Source organism: Dreissena polymorpha, chromosome 4 (assembly GCF_020536995.1).
Source record: "Dreissena polymorpha isolate Duluth1 chromosome 4, UMN_Dpol_1.0, whole genome shotgun sequence".
Lineage (NCBI taxonomy): Eukaryota > Metazoa > Mollusca > Bivalvia > Myida > Dreissenidae > Dreissena > Dreissena polymorpha.
Window position 1 is genome coordinate 131,276,708 of NC_068358.1, and position 25,110 is coordinate 131,301,817.

At 36.1% G+C, this 25,110-nt stretch overlaps 1 protein-coding gene across 1 annotated transcript in view; it reads left to right on the forward strand.

The window, feature by feature from the left end:
* The first annotated feature begins 12,469 nt into the window (after positions 1-12,469).
* LOC127876510 (uncharacterized) overlaps positions 12,470-25,110 on the forward strand; it is a 28,988-nt gene continuing 16,347 nt past the window's right edge. Inside the window, exons 1-7 of the mRNA XM_052421809.1 lie at positions 12,470-12,590; positions 13,397-13,519; positions 14,437-16,352; positions 17,076-17,221; positions 18,352-18,490; positions 22,096-22,236; positions 24,380-24,522. Coding sequence (XP_052277769.1) covers positions 12,553-12,590; positions 13,397-13,519; positions 14,437-16,352; positions 17,076-17,221; positions 18,352-18,490; positions 22,096-22,236; positions 24,380-24,522 — 2,646 coding nt within the window. The 5' untranslated portion in view covers positions 12,470-12,552. The remainder of the gene's footprint in view (positions 12,591-13,396; positions 13,520-14,436; positions 16,353-17,075; positions 17,222-18,351; positions 18,491-22,095; positions 22,237-24,379; positions 24,523-25,110) is intronic.

Sequence of the window (25,110 nt, forward strand, 5' to 3'; positions counted from 1 at the left end):
TTTGCATAAGATTGAATTTACTACAGTAAGGGTCAAATACTCGATTCATCTCCTTTCAATATACACTCCGTGGTTTAAGTGCATTTTATTTTACTTCGTTGTACGTTTAAACCAACCAAAACATACTAGCTTTCGGGCGATAACGATAACAAAATTCATTAAAAACTGTCCACCATATGCCACAAAAAACTGGTTGGTTACCATACAGAACAAACGCTATCGTTACTCAGTTTTCTTATGTTGACTTCAGCAATTTATTTGTGCATTTAATCGACTTAAAATGCCACAAATGCGTCTTAACGTCTTAAACTATTAATAATTGACGAAGACATTGCGTATTTCACAAACTACTACCTGTTGATTCGACCAACCTGTGTAAACATGGTTACAAGGGAATGTCATGATAATACCGGTTGTCATTCATGTAACATTCAATAAAACTCTCGAATAAAAATGAACCTCGTGTTCAATAAATTTCATATCAACCCAGATGGCGCATTATGCCCTTGACATTGTGATCGCTTATGTTTGCTGAAATATCTTACTGATAATGCTTAATACATGTAGGATGAATATCTCAAAAGGAGCGTGTATTGTTAAAACAAAACGACAGTTACGAACAACGTGTGAAAAGGAAGTTTATTCCAGCCATCATTTAGTCTTCTCAGCTTTATTTCCTTTCAACAGTCTTTTACGCGTTATGATTTTAAAAGGAGTATATGTTGCGTATTAAGACTGTAGTTTTTTTTATACAAAATCTAATTACGGTTGTTGAATTCGTTCATATATTGTTTCATCATGAACATGACGACAAAACTACAAATTCCAACGACAGACGGATATATTCACCACATGAAAAGAAAATCCCTGTTTGATTTTACTGAAATTTGAAATAACCAATCCCTAAAATTTACGTATATCTATTTTCTGAAAACGGATTTCACGCAAAATTGAAAATCATTCATTAACAACAAATTAGGTGACTATTGCAGCTATACTTCAAATTCGTCCCTTCCTCAACGTAAGTCTAGGAATTTAATTTGGTAGGACACCTACTAGGAGTGCCGGGGCACATTCCGGTTCCATTAACAATGCAGCCTCAGGCGAGGAATGACCTAAATAACTTCGAAATACGCACAGACACACTAATGAAGAGCCAAACACAAATGCACAAACGCGATCTACATATTAAATCAGTCTGGGTAAAATCACAATGAGCTTTAAATAACTGCACCAACAAGTATACAGAAAGTGACTAAACATTATAAAATGTAGATCAACGGTAAAAGTAAAAAAACACGGTTTACTTAAAAGATCTCGACACTGTTTTAACATAATTCCAACGGCTTTTCCCGTCTTTGTTAAAAGGCCCTTGGTCAATCAACTTGTGAACAAATGAGTCGCGAATTAAAAAATATATACATTGTAGAAAAATGTGTCGTGAAATTTTTAAAATTGTGAAAAATGAGTCGTGAACTTCTCAAACGCCACGACCATTTTCTCAGAAGGAAAAAGGCACTGCAGCGGTAACGTCTTCGTTTCGCATTTTAAAACTCAATTTTATGTAAGGCTTATGTTAAACTGTAAAACTTGAACAAATATATCTGAAATAAATTCACTTACCCCAAATAACCAACAAACAAACGAATAAAGCGCAACAAGTATGCATTGTTGTTCTATCCCAATATGATATTCGCAATAGAAGATTCGTCACGCTTAGAAGCGGATATTTGTGCGCATGTTATTTCTAAATATAGATCGTAACGGGTTTAAGGCATTTTCTGAAAACTGGTTAAATATGAATGATAACTTTGGAGAATCAACGCACCCCAAGTAAACGCTCGGTTACGTCCCTTGCTTTTCCTTTACTTTTCTCGACGTCCGTGTTCAAACGAAAACTATGCCTGCGTCGCTCTATGCCTGCGTCGCTGTGGAACCGCCGCACGTGACCTTTTCATCTTTACGAAAAATGTCTTATTTTCCATGCGATTTCATGGCGCTCTCAAAATTAAAACAACGTCGTTATGTCGTGTTATCACCATCGTTTTTTCGGGTTATCCACATCGTACTGTCGTATTGTCATTGAATATTTAGTATTATGTTTTTGCAATTATCTGTTACCGGTAATTGTCGCTCTACGCATGATGCCGTAGTTTGATGTATATTTGATGTATTAATAAGTTACTCTATGTTCATAGTTGTTGTCAACATTTTTGTTAATGTCCTGCGCGCATCTGTTTAATGAACTTGAAATTGTAAATCGACTATCTAAAAGCAATTTGAGCCAAAAATATGAACTTACAATCGTGTTCACCTTTGAGATATTTGATATTGAATACCTTGCGTTTACCTTGATAACTAATACAGAGGGGGTAATCACGTGATAGACAAGATGGCGACGTCCATACCGAACAGTTATTTTTCGCCGTTTTATACCCTTTATTACTTCAGTTTTTAAAATGACGCTCACTTTCCAGCCATATCAGTAAGAAGGTGATTAGCGTTTACTCCGTATTTTAATTCGCTTTATATCTCGACTTTACTCGGTGCAAATGTTCTTAGTGAAGCCCTAATTAGGTCATCCCGCTAAGAAATTTTGCACCGAGTAAAGTCGAGATATAGAGCGAATATAACTTCAAAATAAAAGCCAGTAACTTTCTTTCTAATATGGCTGGAAAGTGAGCGGAATACAAAATCATAAAACAAGTAGTAAAGGGTATAAAACGACGAAAAATACCTGCCTCGGCATGGACGTCGCCATTTTGTTTGTCACGTGATTACCCCTTCTGTAATATAGTTTCAATAAAAATTATACTCAACGATGAAACTTTTCAGTTATCCGATTAATTGTCAATGCAAATGTTTTACCATAAAACACATTGAATTAATCGCTCTCCTGTCAATCCAATATTTATACAATCAACGACATGAATATATATCATGTTGAGCCTTGAAAATGGTGATTATGTAAGGAAAACTGGTGTAATAAAGTATTACAACTGTGATGAAAGTCGTGTTATTCCGCCTTATTTTGCAAATGACCGTAACTCAAAGCGTTTACGAGTACGTTAACTACAATTATTCGGTCAAAATCGCAACAAGATACTAAGCGGTCCTTGGTGCAGATATAGAACCTCTTTGGATCAGCAGACGATTTATATCATACATCTTACCTATCTTGCGGAGGAATCCCAAGTATATAGCCGATATATCACGGTTGAGATAGAACGTTGGCATTCGAGTCCCACGGCAGTCAAACACTTTTATGACACGTTTCTTTTCCTTGCTATCATAATTATTTGAAACTGCTTCAAATAACACAGTGCTGTTAATAAATTAACAACATTTCATTTTGTTTAAGCACGAAAAGTGTGTCGAAAAAGTATGAACAAGTATTTTCATATACACAGCTAAAATTTCCCCTGTCTATTACGTTCTGTAAATAATTTTGAATTCCAAGGTTACGTTAAGTATAACTCCTTCCTGATCTGTGTAGATACCATGTTCCATGCATTTTTTAGCACGAAAAGTGTGTCGAAAAGTATGAACAAGTATTTTCATGTCCACAGCTAAAATTTCCCACGTCTTTTACGTTATAAAAATCATGTTGAATTCCAAGGTTAAAGTGAGTGACTCCTTCCTGATCTGTGTCGATACCATGTTCCATTATGAGTTGATTATTAACTTATCATCATCTTCATATATTCAAACATGTGGTTGCATCGTTGAACTCGTCTCGATCTTTATAAAAAAAACTTGGTTATTCTTTTTAATGCAAATACATACATTTATTCTTGTAAATAAGCTGTAACAAGTGAATATATTATTACCGGTCAGAACACATGTTTCGTCATCACTCCTCGGAAATACCGAAAAAACCATCTCTAATCATAAGTTATTAATATAATTAAAAACTGCAAAAGGAACGAACAAGCTGTCAATACACATAAACTGTATATGACGAGTCATTGATTACAAATAAGAAAAGTTTCAGGATTTTATTTTTAAGTGATGTGAACAGTTTTGATTGCTTGTACGTACTCATATCGCCATATTTGGGATCCGTAACAAAGAATGGGTTTGATCATGGAATCAAATTTTTGAACATTTCGAGAGGCTTAAAGAAACCAAATGGCTTTAGAGAGTTATTAATTAAGAATATATCCTTTTGTGCTTTGGCAACTAGCTTTTTTATTGCCAATTTCCATGATAATGAAGGGTTAAAAATTAGGCCATATACGTGTATGCTGGTGTTGTTTTGACTTGTTTGCACCGAAAATACCAACGTTGGGTGCTTTTTAATACTCCACCTTAACGAAATACAACTATCTCGGTTTAATTGAGATTTACTTCCATCACTGTCAGCTTTGACAGAATAACTCAATTAAATTAATTTGTTTTTGTATTTTGTGTTATGTTTCCGCGCAATTTGCAATATCGTCAGCTAACATAAAACAAATGATGTCGGGAAAATGATTGGTGACAAAAGTACCCGAACCACAGTTTTCGTGCAAAAAGGTAGAAAACTCGTCAATAAAGAGGACAAATATTTTCGAACTTGTTATGTCTCCTTGTCTGGTGCCGATGTTACAAGAGAGCCTATTGGTTACAACGTGCTCATTTGATTGTCTGTTATTATCATCTGAGCATGTATAATTCTTTTCACTTGTACGCGGGATCTTAAGTTCTTATAGAACATTCCGAAATTAACGTGTAAGCATTTCCTTTCAAGACATTTAAACAATTTAAAATGCTTTATGGAATCAAAAGCTTTTTTAAAATCAACATGTAAACAATATAATCTGCCTTTCTTTTTCAATAGATATGTTTGTATCATAGCTTGGAGGCAAAAATATTGTCAACTGTCGAGTACCTAGGCCTGAAACAAGCTCGCGATTTGTCGATTTTATTTTTGTTCTGAGCACACGAGTATAAACGCGCATTAAATATTTCATAAATACTTTGTGCGTCGTGTTAGTAACAGAAATGCCCTGTAATTTCAAGGGTCATGAGTTGTTCCCGATTTATAATTTGGACCTATTATGCTGGTTCCCCACGAATCTGGAAAATTACTTGAATCGAGAATTTTGTTAAAGAGTTTATATAGATACGGTGTTATTTCGTTCGAGGTATACTTATGAAATTCCGATAGAATACCATCAACACCATAACTGTTGCCGATGTTCCAATTAAGAAACGTGTTGTTTGTCAATTCGGACAATGGTCGTTCGACTTCTTGTACGGTGAATGGTTTATTAAGTTCGTATGCTGATACATCAAAAAATTATGTATTTTCAGAATTTTCAATTTCCACAGCATCTGTATCATAGAGTAGTTTACTAAAATGTTGATACCATTCATTAGCCGTAATATTTAAATTTATACACGGCTCAAAATGTGTACGTTTGATTTTCCTCCAGAACATAAACGCATAATTGTTTCTTACATCATACAGTTGTATTCTTTCACTGCGCTGAAAGTCTAAAAGCTTGTTTTTACAGATAGATTTACATTCGTTTCTCAAATCTTGATATTCACGCAAATGAGCTGCTAATTTATATGCTCCCCAAAAAAAATATTGGGGGAGCATATATTCGCCACTTCGTCTGTCCGTCCGTCCGATCTTTATATTCACGCAAATGAGCTGCTAATTTATATGCTCCTCCCCAAAAAAAATTGGGGAGCATATAGTCGCCGCTTCGTCTGTCCGTCCGTCCGTCCGTCCGTGCGTCCGTGCGTCCGTGTGTCCGTCCGTGCACAATTTTTGTCCGGGCTATTTCTCAGCAACTAATGACCGGAATTCAATGAAACTTTATGGGAAGCTTCACTACTAAGAGGAGATGTGCATATTATCAGCGGGTTCTGGTCGGATGATTTTTCACAGAGTTGTGGTCCTTAGAAATTTTCTATTAACTGTACATATAGTGTAATTCTTGTCCGGGCAATTTCTCAGCAACAATGACCGGAATTCAATGAAACTTTATGGGAAGCTTCAATACCAAGAGTAAATGTGCATATTATCAGCGGGTTCTGGTCGGATGATTTTTCACAGAGTTATGGCCCTTTGAAATTTTCCATTAATGTACATATAGTGCAATTCTTTTCCGGGCTATTTCTCAGCAACTAATGACCGGAATTCAATGAAACTTTATGGGAAGCTTCACTACCAAGAAACAATGTGCATATTATCAGCGGGTTCTGGTCGGATGATTTTTCACAGAGTTATGGCCCTTTGAAATTTTCCATTAACTGTACATATAGTGCAATTCTTGTCCGGGTTATTTCTCAGCAACTTATGACCGGAATTCAATGAAACTTTATGGGAAGCTTCACTACCAAGAGGAGATGTGCAAATTATCAGCGGGTTCTGGTCGGATGATTTTTCACAGAGTTATGGCCCTTTGAAATTTTCCATTAACTGTACATATAGTGCAATTCTTGTCCGGGCTATTTAACAGCAACTAATGACCGGACGGGCTATTTTTCAGCAACTAATGACCGGAATTCAATGAAACTTTATGGGAAGCTTCACTACCAAGAGGAAATGTGCATATTATCAGCGGGTTCTGGTCGGATGATTTTTCACAGAGTTATGGCCCTTTGAAATTTTCCATTAACTGTACATATAGTGCAATTCTTGTCCGGGCTATTTCTCAGCAACTAATCACCGGAATTCAATGAAACTTTATGGGAAGCTTGACTACCAAAAGGAGATGTGCATATTATCAGCGGGTTCTGGTCGGGTGATTTTTCACATAGTTATGGCCCTTTGAAATTTTCCATTAACTGTACATATAGTGCAATTCTTGTCCGGGCTATTTCTAAGCAACTTATGACCGGAATTCAATGAAACTTTATGGGAAGCTTCACTACCAAGAGGAGATGTGCATATTATCAGCGGGTTCTGGTCGGATGATATTTCACAGAGTTATGGCCCTTTGAAATTTTCCATTATCTGTACATATAGTGCAATTCTTGTCCGGGCTATTTCTAAGCAACTAATTACCATAATTCAATGCAACCGTATAGGAAGCTTCACTACCAAGAGGAGATGTGCATATTATCAGCGGGTTCTGGTCGGATGATTTTTTTACAGAGTTATGGCCCTTTAAAATTTTATATTAATATATTATTGTCCCCCCAACTACTGTGCCATCAAGAAGTTTCCTTTTATCTGAATATATAATGCAATATTGTGACAAAAAACACTTTGGGGAGCATCACCCGTCTCCGACGGTTTCTTGTTTTAGTCTAAATTGACGTAGCGCCGCGTACTTAGCTCGCTTCTCAACACTCGGGCTGCGTATTGTTTAGGCGGATTGATCGTACTTGCATTTGCTTTCCAGCTGTTGCATATAATAATGTGATGTGTTTTATTGCTTCGTCAATATCAATGTTAATATAATTTGTAAGTATTGCGCTGTTTGACTGGAGGGCGTTCTTAAATGTGGATACAAAGTCATGCATTCTGTTATCACGCCATTTTAATCGGTGTAATGTGTTCGTAGTTCTTGAGTAATGATTTGTTTGGGGCGTTGTTGACGGTACAACGGATTTCAACTCAAACAGTAAGAAAAACTCACCTTTAAAAAAGCAAGAACATGTTTATTGATAGATCTTTGACTGTGGCAATGAAATTTGTGTTCAGAATATTACAACGCGAGCATGGTATATTGTTCTGGAACAGAGCACGCAAAAATGTTTACGCTTCAGCTCGATTGGTAACTGTCGGCTCGCGGATTATTTAAATCATGAATGTATCCCGGGTATTCTTAAGTATACTTAAATGTACCGCGGGTACGAAAAATGTACTAAAACGAACCCGTGTATTCTAACGCTTAATTGGCTGTTGTCGGCTTTTTTTTCAAATGAATTATTTTCATAAATAATTTTCATGCCGATATTTTTAATGGTCTCTATATATAATCAAAATTTATACTCAAAAAGAATGTTAAGGCAGGTCTTTTTCAAGGAGAAGTTTTATTCGAATTGCGTAGCGCGGTTTACTACACGTACTCTAGATGATATATACGCTCCGTGTTTACTACAAAGGATTTTGGGCGGAAATAAAACTCGTATATTGGCTAAATTTGCCGGGTACGTTTTAGAATATATTTTGTAAGGGTACATTTAAGTATATTTAAGAGTACGCGAGTACATTTAAGTAGTACCGAAGCCGACAATGACCAATCGAGCCTCACGCTCGCTTCAAGTAATTATTTTAAATATGTGAAATTAGTGAAGTGTAGCCGCAGTAGTAGGCTAGTGAAAATGTTTCTTCTCTCCTCCATACGAAGAGCACATTGTTGATGATAACAACACTTCCTGTCATTACATGCTAGCATAGATATCGGCATATAAAAATGGTGAAGGCTAGTTTCAAAAATTTTATTACTAAAGCATCATTTGGAGATTTTGAATTGTTTAGTTAAGTTCTAGTCCAATACATTCCCAGCGTTCCAAACTTAAAATGGTTGACAGATATTGTTACTCGAAAGTTGGCTATCCTGGCTGGGGCTGAACACAGGCAGCTGTATCATAAATTTGCCCCCCCCCCCCCCGGGACCCTACCCCCCCCCCCCCCCCGAGCTTACCCCAGGGGTTCCAGATTGTTAAATGTACACCTATTGTGTATGGTTTGACTTTTCAACAACGAATATTGACAAAAAAACACAGTTTGAAAAAATAACCCTCGTATAGGTATTATATATACACAAGGTATGAAACGCACTATATGCCTATTGCTGAAAGATTGTGGAACACTGGACTTGACCTTTTTCATCGAAAACACACATGTTCCCATGCAGTTGCCGACAAAATCCAACTGGATTCGTTAAAAGACAGTAAAAGCAACGAGATTACACTACTAACCGATCTCATGCTCGGCTAATAACTTTAATATTCAATTAGATTTGACTTTCTCGCTATATGTCACTCGGTGTTTCATCTACACATGTACACCATTTTAATTTTATAACTGTTGGTTGTTCTCATTGTGTTGGCCAATGATATGGCGTTTTAGAACCGAGTATTCGATCGACAAAATATGACAGTAAAACACAGACATGTAGCGAGAAAGTCGAATTAAATTGAATATTAAAGGGGGATAGGTTCCCAGGGGGGGGGGGGGGAATTTAGGATACTGCTGCCTGTGGGGCTGAAGGCTGAATGACATGCAGTGTTCGAACGTGATAAATAAATGGACTCATCCTCTGTGACAAGTTCCAGTAACTTTAGATGATAAAATTATTTGTCTTGTTATATGTCAAATTAGAGGTTGTTTTCTAACAAAGCCAATAGGGGGTCACTATCAGTATCATTTATTTCATGAAAAAGTATAATCAAATCAAAAATAATTATTGCATAGTGTGTCCCTTGGATAAATGTACGAATTTGTGAAAAGATGCTCCAACTGTTGATCTGACAGGGGAGATAATGCTGTAAACAGTGATCCTTTATTGGCAATAGTGAGTGCTTTTGTGTACATCATTTTATCATAGGTAATGTTCATTTATTTCAATGAAACCTTTTTTAATCTGAAATATGGTTTAATGACAGCGTCATAAACTGTTTATTTTATAATTTTTGTGATCATATGATATTTATTCATTGTCGTACTGTCATTGGTCATTTTTTCAAAAAAATCAAAAGTGTACTGCGGCAAAATAATGAGGCAGAAAAACGATATAATAGCATTTATTTTTACATCTTGTCATATATACACAAAAGCCAAAAGGACAAAATTCTAATGGAAATATTTAACATTTTTTGGCATGTGATTCTCTATTGGCAAGTTGATAGTATAATTATCATACCTAGTACCGTAATTACTCTATGTTTTCGGACACACTATGTTTTCGGACACCCCTTTTTTAGCAAAATAAATTATTTTTCGTGACTCTTAATTTTCGGGCACACGAGTTTTCGTCCATAATTAATGTCTCTAAGTTTTCGGACAGTATATTTCACAGCGCTATTTTACCAAATTTCGGTCCTGTTTTCGATATCTAATGACACTTCAATCATGGGGTTTTACAATCAGATTTACATTATAAAACATGGAAGGAGGCCTGAGGGCAACAAACCATTACATTTGCGTTATTGGGTAATGAACCTTGTAAACCGGTATTAAACAATGGTTTCGTCCGATAGCATAAGCGTTATGCCAATTACCAGGGTTAGTGACAATATACAGTTCAATTATCTACCGCAATGGTACTACCCCTTCTCAGTAAAATAACTGTGACAAATGCTAAACACTTCAAAGTGCGAGGCACCCTATTGCAAGTTTAACGTACAATGGAAGGCTTTAGACAACAACTATCGGAAATGAACAAACAAAGAATGCATAGTTGGCTTTTTTTATTGCGTTCATTACAGGTTCATATTAGTGAGTACTATAGGTGCATCACATGCTCATCTTTGAACTCGTTGGTCAAAGTACAACCTTGTAGTAACTTTCTGTCAAATAAATTAAGCATAAAAAAAAATTAAATAAAGTGCAAACATATATAACTGTAATTTATACTATACGGCATGGTATTTTACAAGCGCATGCTATTACCGGTAGTCGTTGATACAATTGACGCTATTTTCGGACACTTCAATTTTTGACTTTAAGTTTTCGGACACCCATATTTTGTGAATATTTTTCGTATCAAAGTTTTGGGACACGAACAAAAATAATTATTTTTAAGTGTCCGAAAACATAGAGTAATTACGGTAGTCTTTATAAACGTACTCCCAGAGCCTTTGATAAGTTTTGATATGGCGGCTCTGGGAGTACATATGCACCCCTTCATAAACACAATTGCAGTTTTGCACACAGATATCATGCGCATCACTTAACAGACATCGTTCGTTACCAATTAAGGAAAGCGATGAAAAAACTTCAAAATCACATTAAATTTACATGAATGGCAGCCAAATGACATTATCCTTTGCTTGCAACCTAAATAACACGACGATTTTTTCAACACACTATTCTTGCTGACATTTTCATTCTGAAATTTCGAACAGTGTTAATATTTGACAACTGTTCCACATCGTTATGGACTTGGTTACATCAAATATCACGATGTGCGAAAGATTGGTGTATTGCGACCTAACGGATAGCGACACTTTTGTCGGCAACATTACAACAGTTCCCAATATGGTGAATAGAGCATACTAAAAAATAACATAGTAAATAAAAAGCAATTATTTCTTTCTTTAATGGTACCATTTGCATGAGTTTGTGCTTTAGACAGGTAAACTTTTATATGACAACATTCCATAGCGTAAAAGGGCATGTTTTCATTCCGTTTATGCTTTTTTCCAGATAAGCTTTATAATAAAAAATCATAAAATATTATGGCTGACATTTTGTACTAGAAGCAAAATCTTTAAAAGCCTTGTAATGAAATGACAGACCTTTTCCGCTCCATTTTGGGAAAATGCCACGCTGGAATTTTGGGAATTTCGAAATGAAAAATCCCATTTTGGGAAAAATCGCAAAACTGGCTCGATTTGGAAAAATAATCGCATGTAAATAGTGTTTCTTATATTTCAAAGAAGCTGTTAACTGGTCAATAATGACTATTATGTTACCATATTATCAAAATTTTACAAAATATGAACATTTGTTATAAGTGTACATTACCATGACTATGTTAATAAAATATAAACAAACACAGTGTCAGTATTCAGAATTTCTTGACCACAAAGTAACAAGTATTGTTTAAGATTTTAGGACTGCTTTAATGCCTTAAAATAAGAAGAATATCAAAGTTATTTTGTAACACAATTACTTACAAATGAATTGATCTATAATAAATATCAGATATCCAATAAAATAATCTTATGTCACATCTTGTTGTTGAAATTAAGAAATCTTTTATAACGATCTTTGTTTATTACTAGAAATATTAAGGTGCATTCTTATACTTACCTCACCCGATTTTGTTGTTTTTCTTTTTGCTTGTTGAAAGGGACGAAATTGTTGGTGTACTTTTCAAATCTTTTTTCTTATTTTGGCTATGTATTATTTGCTGTTGTGAGATGCCTTTTTGATGATTAATGATTACCTGCACATTGCGCGCAGTATTGATCAATATGAAGCCGGGCTCAAAACAAGCATTTTTTCCCCAATGTTTAGTTTGAGCATTAAGGTAACGTTATTTTGCACATTTTAGCGGCCGAAAAAAATCAACTTTGCAATCGTTGGAAGTTGGAACTGGGAATTTTTTTTTTCAATTGGGAAAAAACTACCAGATTTGCATTGGGAATGGGGCCCATATTGTGACCCGTGGCATAGGGCGGAAAAGACCTGAATGACTCTACTTCCTTCAAACTCAAACAGAAATTATAAATTCTTTTTCACCCAGATTTTTAAGTCGATCCGTTTAGGAAATCCATTAAAAAAAATATTTTGACTCTTACCTACTATAGAAACACCTGAAAATATATTTCTTCCATTCCATGTACCAACAGATAAACACTGGACAACACAGTGTCTCCACTGCACATAAAACAGAAGCATGATGAAACTGTGGACAAGCAATTGGACCTACAATGAATACTGTCAGCAAATTAAAATCCAGGGATAAACAGTGTGTATATAATGCTTAATTCCTGTTTTTTAATTCACTGAAACTTGACACATTTTTCTTATGGTAAAAGCCAAAGCACCATGTTTATTGGGCCCATCAAGTAATGTTGACATAAAGACTCAGTGCATTAGATCTCCTTCATAAAATTTAATAAAGATGTGATCGCTAAAGAAAATTTATTTAATACATTGTGAACCTAATAAACTAGTTCTCTTTGTCGTTTAAAGTTCTTATATTTTTAAAAAGGAAGATCTTGTTGTTCTCTGCCGTTAACTGTTCATTTGTTGAAAACATGTTTTTGTTCAGTGTTTCTCTGTTCTAACAAATGATCTTCTAAGTTAGTAACATACACGTGAGTCGTTTTTTAGCTGGGCTGTTTTTGGAAAAAAAAACGAGGTATTGTCATGGCCAGCTAGTCATGTCCGTCGTCGTGTCCTCCGCCATCCGTGTCGTGCTAAAACCTTAACATTTTGTTAGGGTTTTGAACATTGGCTCTAAAATCAAAGTGCTTCCACCTACAACTTTGAAACTTCATATGTAGCTGCATTTTGATGAGTTCTACACACCACATCCATTTTTGGGTCACTTTGTAAAAGGTCAAGGTCACTGTGACCTCTAAAAAAAATAAAAAGCTTTCATTTATTCACAAATGCACCCGCAGCCGAGCGGTGGCACCTGTTTTACATTGCTCTTGTTTTAAATAAATTTTCAAAGATGTATTACTAGTTAGATCTGCATTAAAATATTTACCCGTATCAATAAACTATAATTTGTAACTATCTAAAACATTTTACATTGTACTTGAGGTATGAATCACTTGTGGACAGCAATGCCAAACTGCATAAAGATATTGAAGAGCTAGAAACGGCCTACATGATACACAAGCACTATGTGGAAGAAGACCAGAATAGTCTGCAGGGGGTATTAAGGTTTGTGGTATTTTTAAAATATTTGTTAATTTATTCTAACAACAATCTTAACACCATGACATTATCAGTAGTCAATGTTTATTTTACACCTTATTTCAGATTGCTTCTAAAACAGAGTCTGGAGGTAAGGATGAAATGAATTATCCTCTGGACAGCCTCCGCCTCTTTGTGATCTCAGCTTTCCTGGAGGATGTATTAAGCTGTTTGTTTCCACAGGGTCATTTAAGAGACGGCGCAAGGTGCAATCACTTGTTAATCTGTTGGTTAAGTCTATTCTTTCCTGTTCCAAGTCTGCAAAATGAACCTGTGTTCAAGACCAGGCAGGTGATGGTAGCTGTCCTGTAGCTGTTAAGATCTTTGCAGGCTTTTGATGATGATGTTCTTTTCTTCTAAACTGACTGACTAAACTCCTTCTGGTGGTTTTCTCCCACTCCCAGCTTTGCCTTATCATTTCAGTGTTATCCACAGTGAGAGGGAAACATTTGACTACTATGATGCTGAAACACTTGATGTTTTATATTGCTTCTGTGAGGCATAGCAGTTTGTTTGATGTGGCTGCTTCCAGGACTGACCAAGCATCTTTTCGAGGAACTATCAGGGAGTCTTGGTCTACCTTGCTGCTGATGATGTTTTTAGCAAAGATCAAGGCTTCTTCCTCAGCTTTGTAGCATGTAGTGGAGACCTGTTGGTATTGCCTCTGTCTGCCACAGTCCATCTGGGAACTGCACCTACTCCCTAGCTATCCCTCTCTTGAATGCAACTGTTGTTGACCCATCTGTGTAGGCCTGTGTCTATGCTTTCTTGGTTCTGCAAACATAGTCAGCTTTGAAGACCACTTTTTTATATTGGTCCAAAGGATTTGTTCAACAGAATTTTAATTTTTACACCAATAACATTTTATTTTAAATATTTTTCAGAAAAGAAATTGGTGGATCAAGATGGGAACATGGGGGCGCAGGTAAAATCAGGACCTACAAATCTAGCAAAGATTTAATTGACAATGAAACCGAGTCCATAGGAAGCCAAACAAGGAAATCAAGTAGAAGCTTGCCTAAAGATGAAACATTTAATATCAATTTAATAACTGAAAAATTAAACATTGAATTAATTGGAAGTGATATAGATTATAGAAGGTTATCCGACTTAAAAACTAGAGTTCTCAAGAAAGCTAGTACAGGTATTATTCATCGTGAAAACTGGGCTGAAAAAGCTAAATCTGTACCAGACACAAGAGCAAATGATGTCACAAATGGGTCCCAACCAGTAGAATTAGTTAACGCTGAATCAAAACTTGACACTGCTGGACTTAAAAGAAGTAATTCAGTAAAGAAAAACAAACCAGATTTAACACAACTAGTTGCCAAGACAAGTGAAAAGTATTTGATAAAAAATGAAAATAATGCTCTAAAGGCAAGAGATAAAAACAGATCTAGTGTAAAACCTGACAATTCATCTGCACGAAAATCAAGACATGACTTACATTTGGCAAAAAAGTCTTCAGCTACTGTTAAAAAGTCATCAGTAGCTAAAAGTCTTACAGAGTATAATAATGGCGTTCAGGTTGGTTTAGAAACTAATGACATCATTGCAGAAACTCAGACAGTTGCAAAACCGTTTGGACTCACATTTGCTGCAAGAAAACCAGAGTTGCATACAAATGGGGACCAAACACCAAGTAGTCGCCAGTCAAACATTTTCCAAACTCAACCACCTGAGCCCACTGAAATTTTCATTGATCCAGCGAATGGTCAAATAAGATTGGGTTTGGCAAGTAACTTTTCAGATAGCGGCACAGAATGTTACGTTGTTGATGGTACAAAAATTCTTGTTCAGTCTGGGACCACCAACAAAAGCTTAGATGGACAAAAGTTACCATGTTCCATTGTGGACTTCAACAGACAAAATATTCAGCCAGAAGTACGAGATGTGTTTGGTTTGAGTGGTCAGAGCTTAACAAGGCAGATTGACTCTCCTGTTAACAGAAACACTTTTAATGTTAGTCCTTTTGCAGCATCCAAACAGTGTAACACCGAAGTTGAATTTTGGTTGAAAGGTCTGCAGATTCCTGATGTTGATAAGTATGTGAGAATATTTGCGGAGAATCATATTGATTTGTTAGACTTGGAGTTCATGTCAGCGGCTCAGTTACATGACATGGGTATCACAGCTTTTGGTGCTCTTGATAAAATTCTAAAGGGTATTCAAAATTTTAAAAGTCAGTCAGTACGGAAATCTGCTCAAGAGCGGGACAGTTTTAGCAAAAGCCGAGTGGGAAGGCTGGAATCAAGTTCAATGGAATGGAAGAGCAATGAGTGTGAAAATATATTGGATTCTAAACCTGGGAATCTCAAGCACGTTGGTGAAAGAGAACACAAAGATTGGACTGATTCAAAGCACAGAGAGGAGGAACATAGAAGCAGCAGTAGATTGTCAAATGTTTCGAGTAGCCCTGATTTCTCTGCCAGAAACGGACAATCTACCCCGTCTTTTGCTGCCAACACAAAGTCTAGTAGTGCCAAACATGCCGAAAAAAAGCCACCCAGTTCAAAACCGACTGGAAAACCTGTTAACCAGTCCAAAACAGAAGAAAACCAGCAAAAATTGAAGAGAAGTAATTCTAGTGCATCTCAGAAACCTTCTTCAAAGTTGAGTCACTTGGAAGGTAAGCCAACTAAAGGTGTTTTAATTCGACCAAGAAGTGCATCTGTGTCGAGGGTCAGTTCGAAAGGTCAAGGGGACAAAAAGGGCAACAAAACTGATGATAAAAAGGAAGTCAAGGTTACCAGGTCACGAAGTAGGTCTGCCGATGCAGTGAAAAGAAAGGCTTTGGAAGGTAAGATTTGCACATGATGTAATGTGTTTAAAGAACACACCATGTCTTTTTCTTATTCTATATTAGATCCACAATAAAATCAGCATCCAAAAACTGTAAATGTTTATTGTAACCTAGAATCTGAACACAAGATCTATATTCCATTGCTTATTGTGAAATAGCTATGGTAAACTATGAGTGGTAGATCATTTCTCAACCTTTGTGCTACAACAGTGTACATGTATTTCCTCACTGCCTTGAGAATGGTACCAGTACAAGTCATATCTGAGAATATTAGCAGTTTATTCACTCAATTGAGGAACTCTATCACTTTAAGCAAAAATTTCAAAAAGCATGTAAGTTGTAAGACAACAGATTGAAATAACTTTTTCAGAAGAAGCACATTTTAACCTTTGTATTGAGGAAAGAGATAAACTTTCCTTTTCTTAAACCTTCAGATTGCCCCTCATTCTGATACTAAGGTGGTTTTGCAGATTGAGCATTGTTCTGAGAAAACTGTGCTGAATTCAAGTGCATAGTGTGCGGTCCCAGATTTTAGTCTGTGCAAACTTAACTTTCCGCCTAGACTGTATTTGTGTTAAGAAGAGACCTCCATTTTACAAAAAGATATCCATGAAAGTGGAAGCGTTGTCCCTGATTAGCATGTGTGGATTACACAGGCTAATCTGTTGCACATGAATTATGCTGAGTTTCCCCAAAAAGGTTCATTTTTTGGTGCTGCAGGGGTCCAAGCAGCGGCCAAGAGATTTGAGGAGCTGCATCCAAGGGATCACCATGGTGAAGGGCCCGGGGTTGAGAACTGGGACGACAGAAGAAGGAAACGAGACGAAATGGCGGCCAAACATCTTCATAGGGAACGGGTAAAACAGGTACATGAAACTGTAGAGCTCTCTTTGCTCTATTCAAACACAATTGAGCATTGAGTCTGTGCAGGTGTAACTGAATAAAAAACATAATGCGGTAATACATTTTGCCCGCCATAGAAGAAGTGGGGATATATGGAATTACACCTGTCGGTCAGTTGTTTTGTCTGTCTGTTGTTCATTTTTTCAGCATGATATCTAGGGAATCCTCAGGCATGCAACTTTGCAAATTGGAATGATGGTTACTCGGGAGGAAAACGAAAGCTTATCAATTTTAAGATACCCAGCTCAAGGTCACTAGCTCTATGAAATTAAATAGGTACAAAAGTCATTTTAAAGAACCTTTGATAGTGATCAAAAAACATCTCTAAAGAAAGCTTTCAGTTGTGATTAAACACGATCTGAACATCAGACACTGGGTTTAATAATTATCTTATAAATTAGGCTAAAATATTTTAATAAGATGTTTATAGTATTTTCTGTTTCTAAAATTAGTAACATGAAATTTAGGTGCCCCCATGGTCCATTTTGCTCCGCATCCAATTTTTTACCAGGCAGAGTTGTTTTTTCCAGTAATAATTCTTAAGCATATAAATTTTAGGATTACACGGGTTATTTTTAGCTCGGCTGTTTTTAGAGAAAACCCGAGGTATTGTCATAGCCAGCTCGTCGTGTTGTGTCGTCCGCATAGTGCTAAAACCTTATAATTTTGTCAAGGTTTTGAACATTGGCTCTAAAATCAAAGTGCTTCCACCTACAACTTTGAAACTTCATATGTAGCTGCACCTTGATGACTTCTACATGCCACACCCATATTTGGGTCACTAGGTCAAGGTCACTGTGACCTCTAAATAAAAAAAAAAAAAAATCTGACAAGCTTTTATTTATTCAAAAATGCACCCGCAGCCGAGCGTTGGCACCCATTATGCGGTGCTCTTGTTTTAACGAATAACAGCATAATAAGCTGGATGTGTTTTTCAGAAATGTAAAACAAATATGTACACCATTACTTTTTTATTTTGTGCCTTCAGCCCGCCTCTAATTATATCCAAATATTGTTTTTCAATTGCGGCACATTTGCAGTCTGTAGTATGCAATTCAATACAAGAACTAAAAAATTGTTATGGCCGTTTCAGATGATGGCCATTGAAAATGCAGCACATGAAGAAGACGTACGTGAAGAAGCAGAAGAGTCAGACAGGGATGCAGACGACACTTTGGAAAGTCTGGTCACAGTCAACATTCTATCCGCACCAAACCTGTCAAACCATTCTGGTGGGACTTAAACTCTTTTTTTTAATCAAACAATAGTTTTGCAGTTGTTTAAATTCATGCAATACATTCTTTTTTGCTTAATCCGTCTTTATACTGTCACCTTTCATATTTTGAGCTATTTACTAACATAAACTCTTTTCTTTTAATCTTTATTCTTTATTTTTAATTATATACACCATTGCAAAGTAAAGAGAGTACACTGCATTCACCATGCAAGTCTGTCTGTCGGTCCGTCTGTGCATCTGTCTGTTTGCCAGCCCTTCTCTTACTTTTTTCAATGTTCAACATATAAGCATGCAGGCATTGTTTCTTACGATATTAAGTTGTGTAAATGCCTCTTTTTGCAACTTAGAGTTGACACAAACTTGTCTGCAGACGCTCTACATTTTTCAATGTTGAACCTTAAAACTTGCCAGCATGTTTCCTTATTTGGATTGCCCTGTATTCAAAGTTACAAAAGTTATGCATCTTTTTTAACTTAGAATTTGAATGACATTAGTATTGTTTACTTAATAAGCCTAAGAATATGTATGAAATTAGAACATCTGCACGTGTTATATCTGGTATGTAACATTTTATATTGGCCCTCTACTTAATTTCTCCAATCAATGACTTTGGAATCCAAACTGGCCACACAATGGATCAAATGCTTTATATAAACTTAGATGAGAAAATAACTTCTATACCTTTTTCACTGACACCTCAAGGTCAAGTTTTGGTCAAAATTGCCGTGATCAAGGATGCATTTTTTCATACAACTTGCTATATTCCAAAACATGCAGCACCAGGGGGTATTGTCACAAATATCACAAGTTCTAGTTATGATAATTATATTGTAAATATTGAACATGTCCAGGACAAATCTGGCATTTTGGAAAGTTATAAAATGTGTTTTATTACAGTCAGGAGGGAGAGTCAAAGCACGCCAACTATTATTTATGTTCTGCCTCCAATCAGTAAGGGTCTTGGCTAGAAATGTAAATGTTTAGTTACCAAATTTTATACAAATGATTTTATGCAATATTTGATTATTCTGTACAATAATTTATTTTATTTTTGTGTGTGTGCTAAAAACAAACAATTAAAATGTTTTAAATAGTTTATACATATGTGTAAACAGCAATAAAAAGTACAATAACATTTGCATTTTAATGAAATACTTCTACTGCTGTGTCTCAAAATTCAGCAGTGACCAATTATAGCGTGTTTTATTTATTTTTAGCTCGGCTGTTTTCGGAGAAAACCCGAGGTATTGTCATAGCCAGCTAGTCGTCTGCCGTCAGCCGTCCGCCGTAGGCGTCGTGCTAAAACCTTAACATTGGCTCTAAAATCAAAGTGCTTCCACCTACAACTTTGAAACTTAATATGTAGATGCACCTTGATGAGTTCTACACGCCACACACAGTTTTGGGTCACTAGGTCAAAGGTCAAGGTCACTGACCTCTAAAAAAACAAAAAAACAATTCTGACAAGCTTTCACAACCGAGCGTTGGCACCCGTTATGCGGTGCTCTTGTTTATCTTAGTTCACTGTGAAAGCAATTTAATTGATTATTCAGTACAGGGCTTTTTTTCCTGTTTTTGTGAAGGGGCCTTGGCCCCCCCCATTTTGTGAAAAAATGAATCATGAACTGTTCAAAATTGTGAAAAAATAAGCGAACTTTCTAAAATGGTGAAAATTTAAGTTGCGAACTTCTTGAAGTTGTGAAAATGTGAGTCTCGAATTTCCCAAAATCGTGAAAAACAGCCATTCTCACAAAAGGAAAAAAAGCCCGGCACTTAGTGGGAAAACTTTTGATATATGAAGAAGATGTTGTAGGCTTGCTTTTTGTGGCATAATCATGCTTAATACACATTTCTCAATAGCAGCTGCTAATCCTTAGCTCATGTGTGATTCATATGATTGACTCTGATTTATGTGCGCTAAATGCTTGGTAAAATGAGCCATGTCGTGCAAAAATGGCTTTAATGCCATATGAGTCCAGCATAGCTCCAGACCAGCCTGCGCATTTGCCCAATCTGGTCAAGAGCTTCCCTATTTTCTTATGAGACCATTGTGTGTATTTTCGAGGTTTTTGAGGTCCATCCACGCCTGAGGCTGCATAATATGAGAACCCGGAGTATGTCCCCGTCCCAGCACTTCTACCAGTTAACATAATTATAAGAGTCATGAAAGTTGGGTCAAAATTTGAATTATATCTGCAATTTCCAGCTATTAAGTTTTTACTGAAAGATTAACTGGACATGCCACTACCAAAATAATGAAACCTAGCATAACAGAGGTGCTGGTTGGGAATAGCGTTGGCCACATGTTAATCAAGACCCATTTTTGCATGAGGCAGCTCAAATGATGAAAAACACTGAAGCAAGATTATCGCAGCATTATAGCTGGATTTGTGGTGAATGATGTGATTGATCCAAATTTAGTAAATCAATTTGAGGTACTTTCTTTGAAGTTTGATGTAGTCTTTAGATAGCAGATTTAGTTTAACCTATTCAAAGGAGTAGGTTTTTATTTCCTAGCCACGAAAAGCAATTGCAACATTAACTTGTATACAAATAATAATTGCTATTCATGAACCCAAGGATTTTAACTGTTTTCAAATTGTTCTTTTTAAGCATTTAATCTGTTACATTTTTGTTCAAATTCGTATTATGAGTGTTTTCTTCTGATTATCCTTCTTTGTGTGTGTATGTTATTAAATGATAATACATTAACATGTACAAATATATTTTCTGTTAACATTTTGCAAAAGTAGTCATTACTTGAGTTCTTATTCAAGGACTTGTTTATGGAATCTTTATCCTCTTTCCATGTGCTATTCCAGTGGACATATTTGTAATAATACAAAGTATCAGAGATGTAGATTACATCTATGTCTCTAACAGTATATTGGCCCGCCATATAATCTCTTAGCATAAGCTTGTCTCTAACTGACTGGCTGAAACATGGCTGTGGAGGATTTCAATAATGAAGTATTTTATTTCAGATTTAGTGTGTAATGTCTGATGTGTATTGTTAATCATTTTAATAACAATAAATAATAATAATGATATTGATAATAATAATGTTTTATTGACATTTAAGGTGAAAATAATTTCTGTTTTAATCTGATGTGCTGTTGAAGGTGTAAACAATCACATATTTACTGCTGTGTCTATTTGACTGAGCTGGATTATTAGATTCTATACTCTGTGTTTGATAGGTTGTACTTTGAAATGAACAATTCAAAATAAACATAATAAGTCATTTTGGTAGTAATCTGATGTTCACAGTACCTAGTCGGTAGCCATGTATTGAGCTGAAAAGATAAGGATCCCCACAGCAGGTTGCAAATAAGCAGTATTGGGGTGTTATTTAAAGTTAAAATGCATAGTGATGACTGCTGCTGCTGTTTTGTGGGGTGGGGTCAATTAAAAAATGGTTAAAATACACACGGTGGAGACTGCTGCTGCTGTTTTTTTGTTGTTTTTTTTTTTGGGGGGGGGGGGGCGGGGGGGGGGGGGGGGCAATTAAAGAATGTTAAAAATTGGTTGAATTATAGATGGATTAAACTATTCCTTCATGTAAACTTATTTTAACTGTGCAGTTTTGTTTATTTGTAGATCCTCACAGGAGCCATAGCATCAACAGAACTCAGGTATTAGAGCCAAGATCTGATGTGAGAAAGTCACAGCTTTCTAACAGGCGGATTCTCAGACAGTCTGCTAGAAGACAGCAAGAACTTCACTCTTCCGTCGACATCAGTTTGTTACTGTTTTATATTTGCCTATTTATGTTTTATTTTTCCATCACTTTACTTTAAAGCATAAAATCATTCATTTGCCTATGCCATTTAAAGTAATATTTTCTTAATCATCTTTTTTTCTGAATATGTTTACACAATTTAGTTGTAAATTGCTAGTCAATAGCTGTAGAAATTATTTCATGACCAACTGCATACATCTGCACTCTTCTATCTTAGCTAACCAGCCTTGGCTTATCTGAAATAAACAGTTTGTAATATTTACTTAGGCAGTATTCACGAAAACATTGATGTTGTCTGTGCGAACCTGGACAGCTCGGTGTACATAGACAGCTTGGTGCACTTGATTACCAATGATTTCATTACTGAATGATTAAATATCAAAAGAAGCAAAATACAAAAGCAATAATTTGCTGATTAAAATACAATATTTGTGAATGTTCATTCAACAAACAGTACCACTGTCATACATGACACAAAACATAAACCGCATTAGAGTATCATCTCTGAACAGTGATAGTGTGTTTTTAGAATTATTTAAGATTTTTTAAGAGTGCATATCCTCATTTCAGAGTCAAGGGTCTTAAAGCCTTTTGATTACTGTATTTTGCTGAAATTTACTGCACACAGATTATCCCTACAAGAAGAAATGATAAGTTACTTTCTTAATTAGTTTGTTAACATAATAATAATCTTATTATCTGAAGATTTCACTCAGGTACTTAATTATTTATGCCCCCCTTCGAAGAAGAGGGGGTATATTGCTTTGCTCATGTCGGTCTGTCGGTCGGTCTGTCGGTCTGTCGGTCCGTCCACCAGGTGGTTGTCAGACGATAACTCAAGAACGCTTGGGCCTAGGATCATGAAACTTCATAGGTACATTGATCATTACTCGCAGATGACCCCTATTGATTTTGAGGTCACTAGGTCAAAGGTCAAGGTCACGGTGACCAGAAATAGTAAAATGGTTTTTGAATGATAACTCAAGAACGCATACGCCTAGGATCATGAAACTTCATGGGTAGATTGATCATGACTTGCAGATGACCCCTATTGATTTTGAGGTCACTAGGTCAAAGGTCAAGGTCACGGTGACCAGAAATAGTAAAATGGTTTCCGGATGATAACTCAAGAACGCATACGCCTAGGATCATGAAACTTCATGGGTAGATTGATCATGACTCGCAGATGACCCCTATTGATTTTGAGGTCACTAGGTCAAAGGTCAAGGTCACAGGTGAAGGTCACAGTTACTGGAAATAGGCATTTTAAGGATTTAGCATGGTTCAAACAAGGGAAACAACTACGGTTTATGCATGTTCTTTTTATTACAGATTTGCCTCCCTTTAATTCATTCAAAATCTCATTTTACAGCAGAGATTCCAAAACTGACCTGTAAATGAGCCCCATATTTACTGCCAGTGCTAGGTTACCTTTTCCCATTTGATCATTCTTAAGTATTGGTATTGTAATGCTGCTACTGCTGCTGCTACTGCTACTGCTACTACTACTACTACTACTACTACTACTACTACTACTACTACTTCTACTACTACTACTACTACTACTACTACTACTACTACTACTACTACTACTACTACTACTACTACTACTTCTACTACTACTACTACACCATCACCACCGCCACCACCACCACCACCACTTATTCTACCATGTCTACTATTACTACTTCTACTAGTACTGCCACTACTACTACTACTTTTACTACTACTACTACTACTACTTCTACTACTACTACTACTACTACTACTACTACTACTACTACTACTACTTCTACTACTACTACTACTACTACTACCACCACTACTACTTCTACTATTACTACTACTACTACTACTACTACTACTACTACCACTACTACTACTACTACTACTACTTCTACTACTACTACTACTACTACTACTACTACTACTACTACACCACCACCACCACCACCACCGTTCACAGTGACAAAAAACGTATTCACACAATGGCTGCTACTACAACTTATAGCCCATATAGGGGGGCATGCATGTTTTACAAACAGCCCTTGTCTGAAATTGTCTGCAGGAACAACTTAATTTTTTAATCTGCAAAATGTTACAAATTCCATCCCATAAGTTTCCTGTTGTATACTTTTCTAGATCGCCCAGTGTTATCTACGTACAAGATCGTCAGCAACCCAGACCGAGACAAAAGTCACTCAGAGCCAGAGAGTGGCTACAGGACGGATGGCAGCACGACATACTCACAGATTGAAGAACGAGTCCTTGATATCCAACACAAGGTGTGGGGATGGAAATACATGTACCTAAGCTGATATACTTAAGCCTCAATCAACAATGATGTGTATTCATGTTTGTTACATAGATATGTTTTATTATCTGTTTACATTTGTGCTGTCATATGTCTGTGATGTTAGAAGATTTAACTCCTTTGTTTACATCTTTTCCTTTTGAATATTTGATGAAAATCTAAAAAATTAATTAAGAAATGTTTCAAATCCACCAAAAAGAACACATTTCAGGTTTAATATTTAAACCCCTTATCAGGATAATTGTTTCGTGTTTAGTATTCAGGATGCGCAGTTGTTTTGACAGAGGATGATTAGGCACATCAACAGTTACAACAGTTGCACATCACTTTAATGACTGTAAAAATAAAATTCTAGCATTTTGCTCAGATTTCATTGTCAACATATGCATCAAAGTGCATATCTGAAAAGTAAAGGAGTAATATGTTACCCCCCCCCAAAAAAAAACACTCATCCTCTCAGATGACAAGCCAGAATATACCAATTGTCATGGAGAAAATATAATTGATCAGGGTGAGCAGAAATGTGGAATTTTCAGGCAGTGAAGCTTGTTTGCTAAAC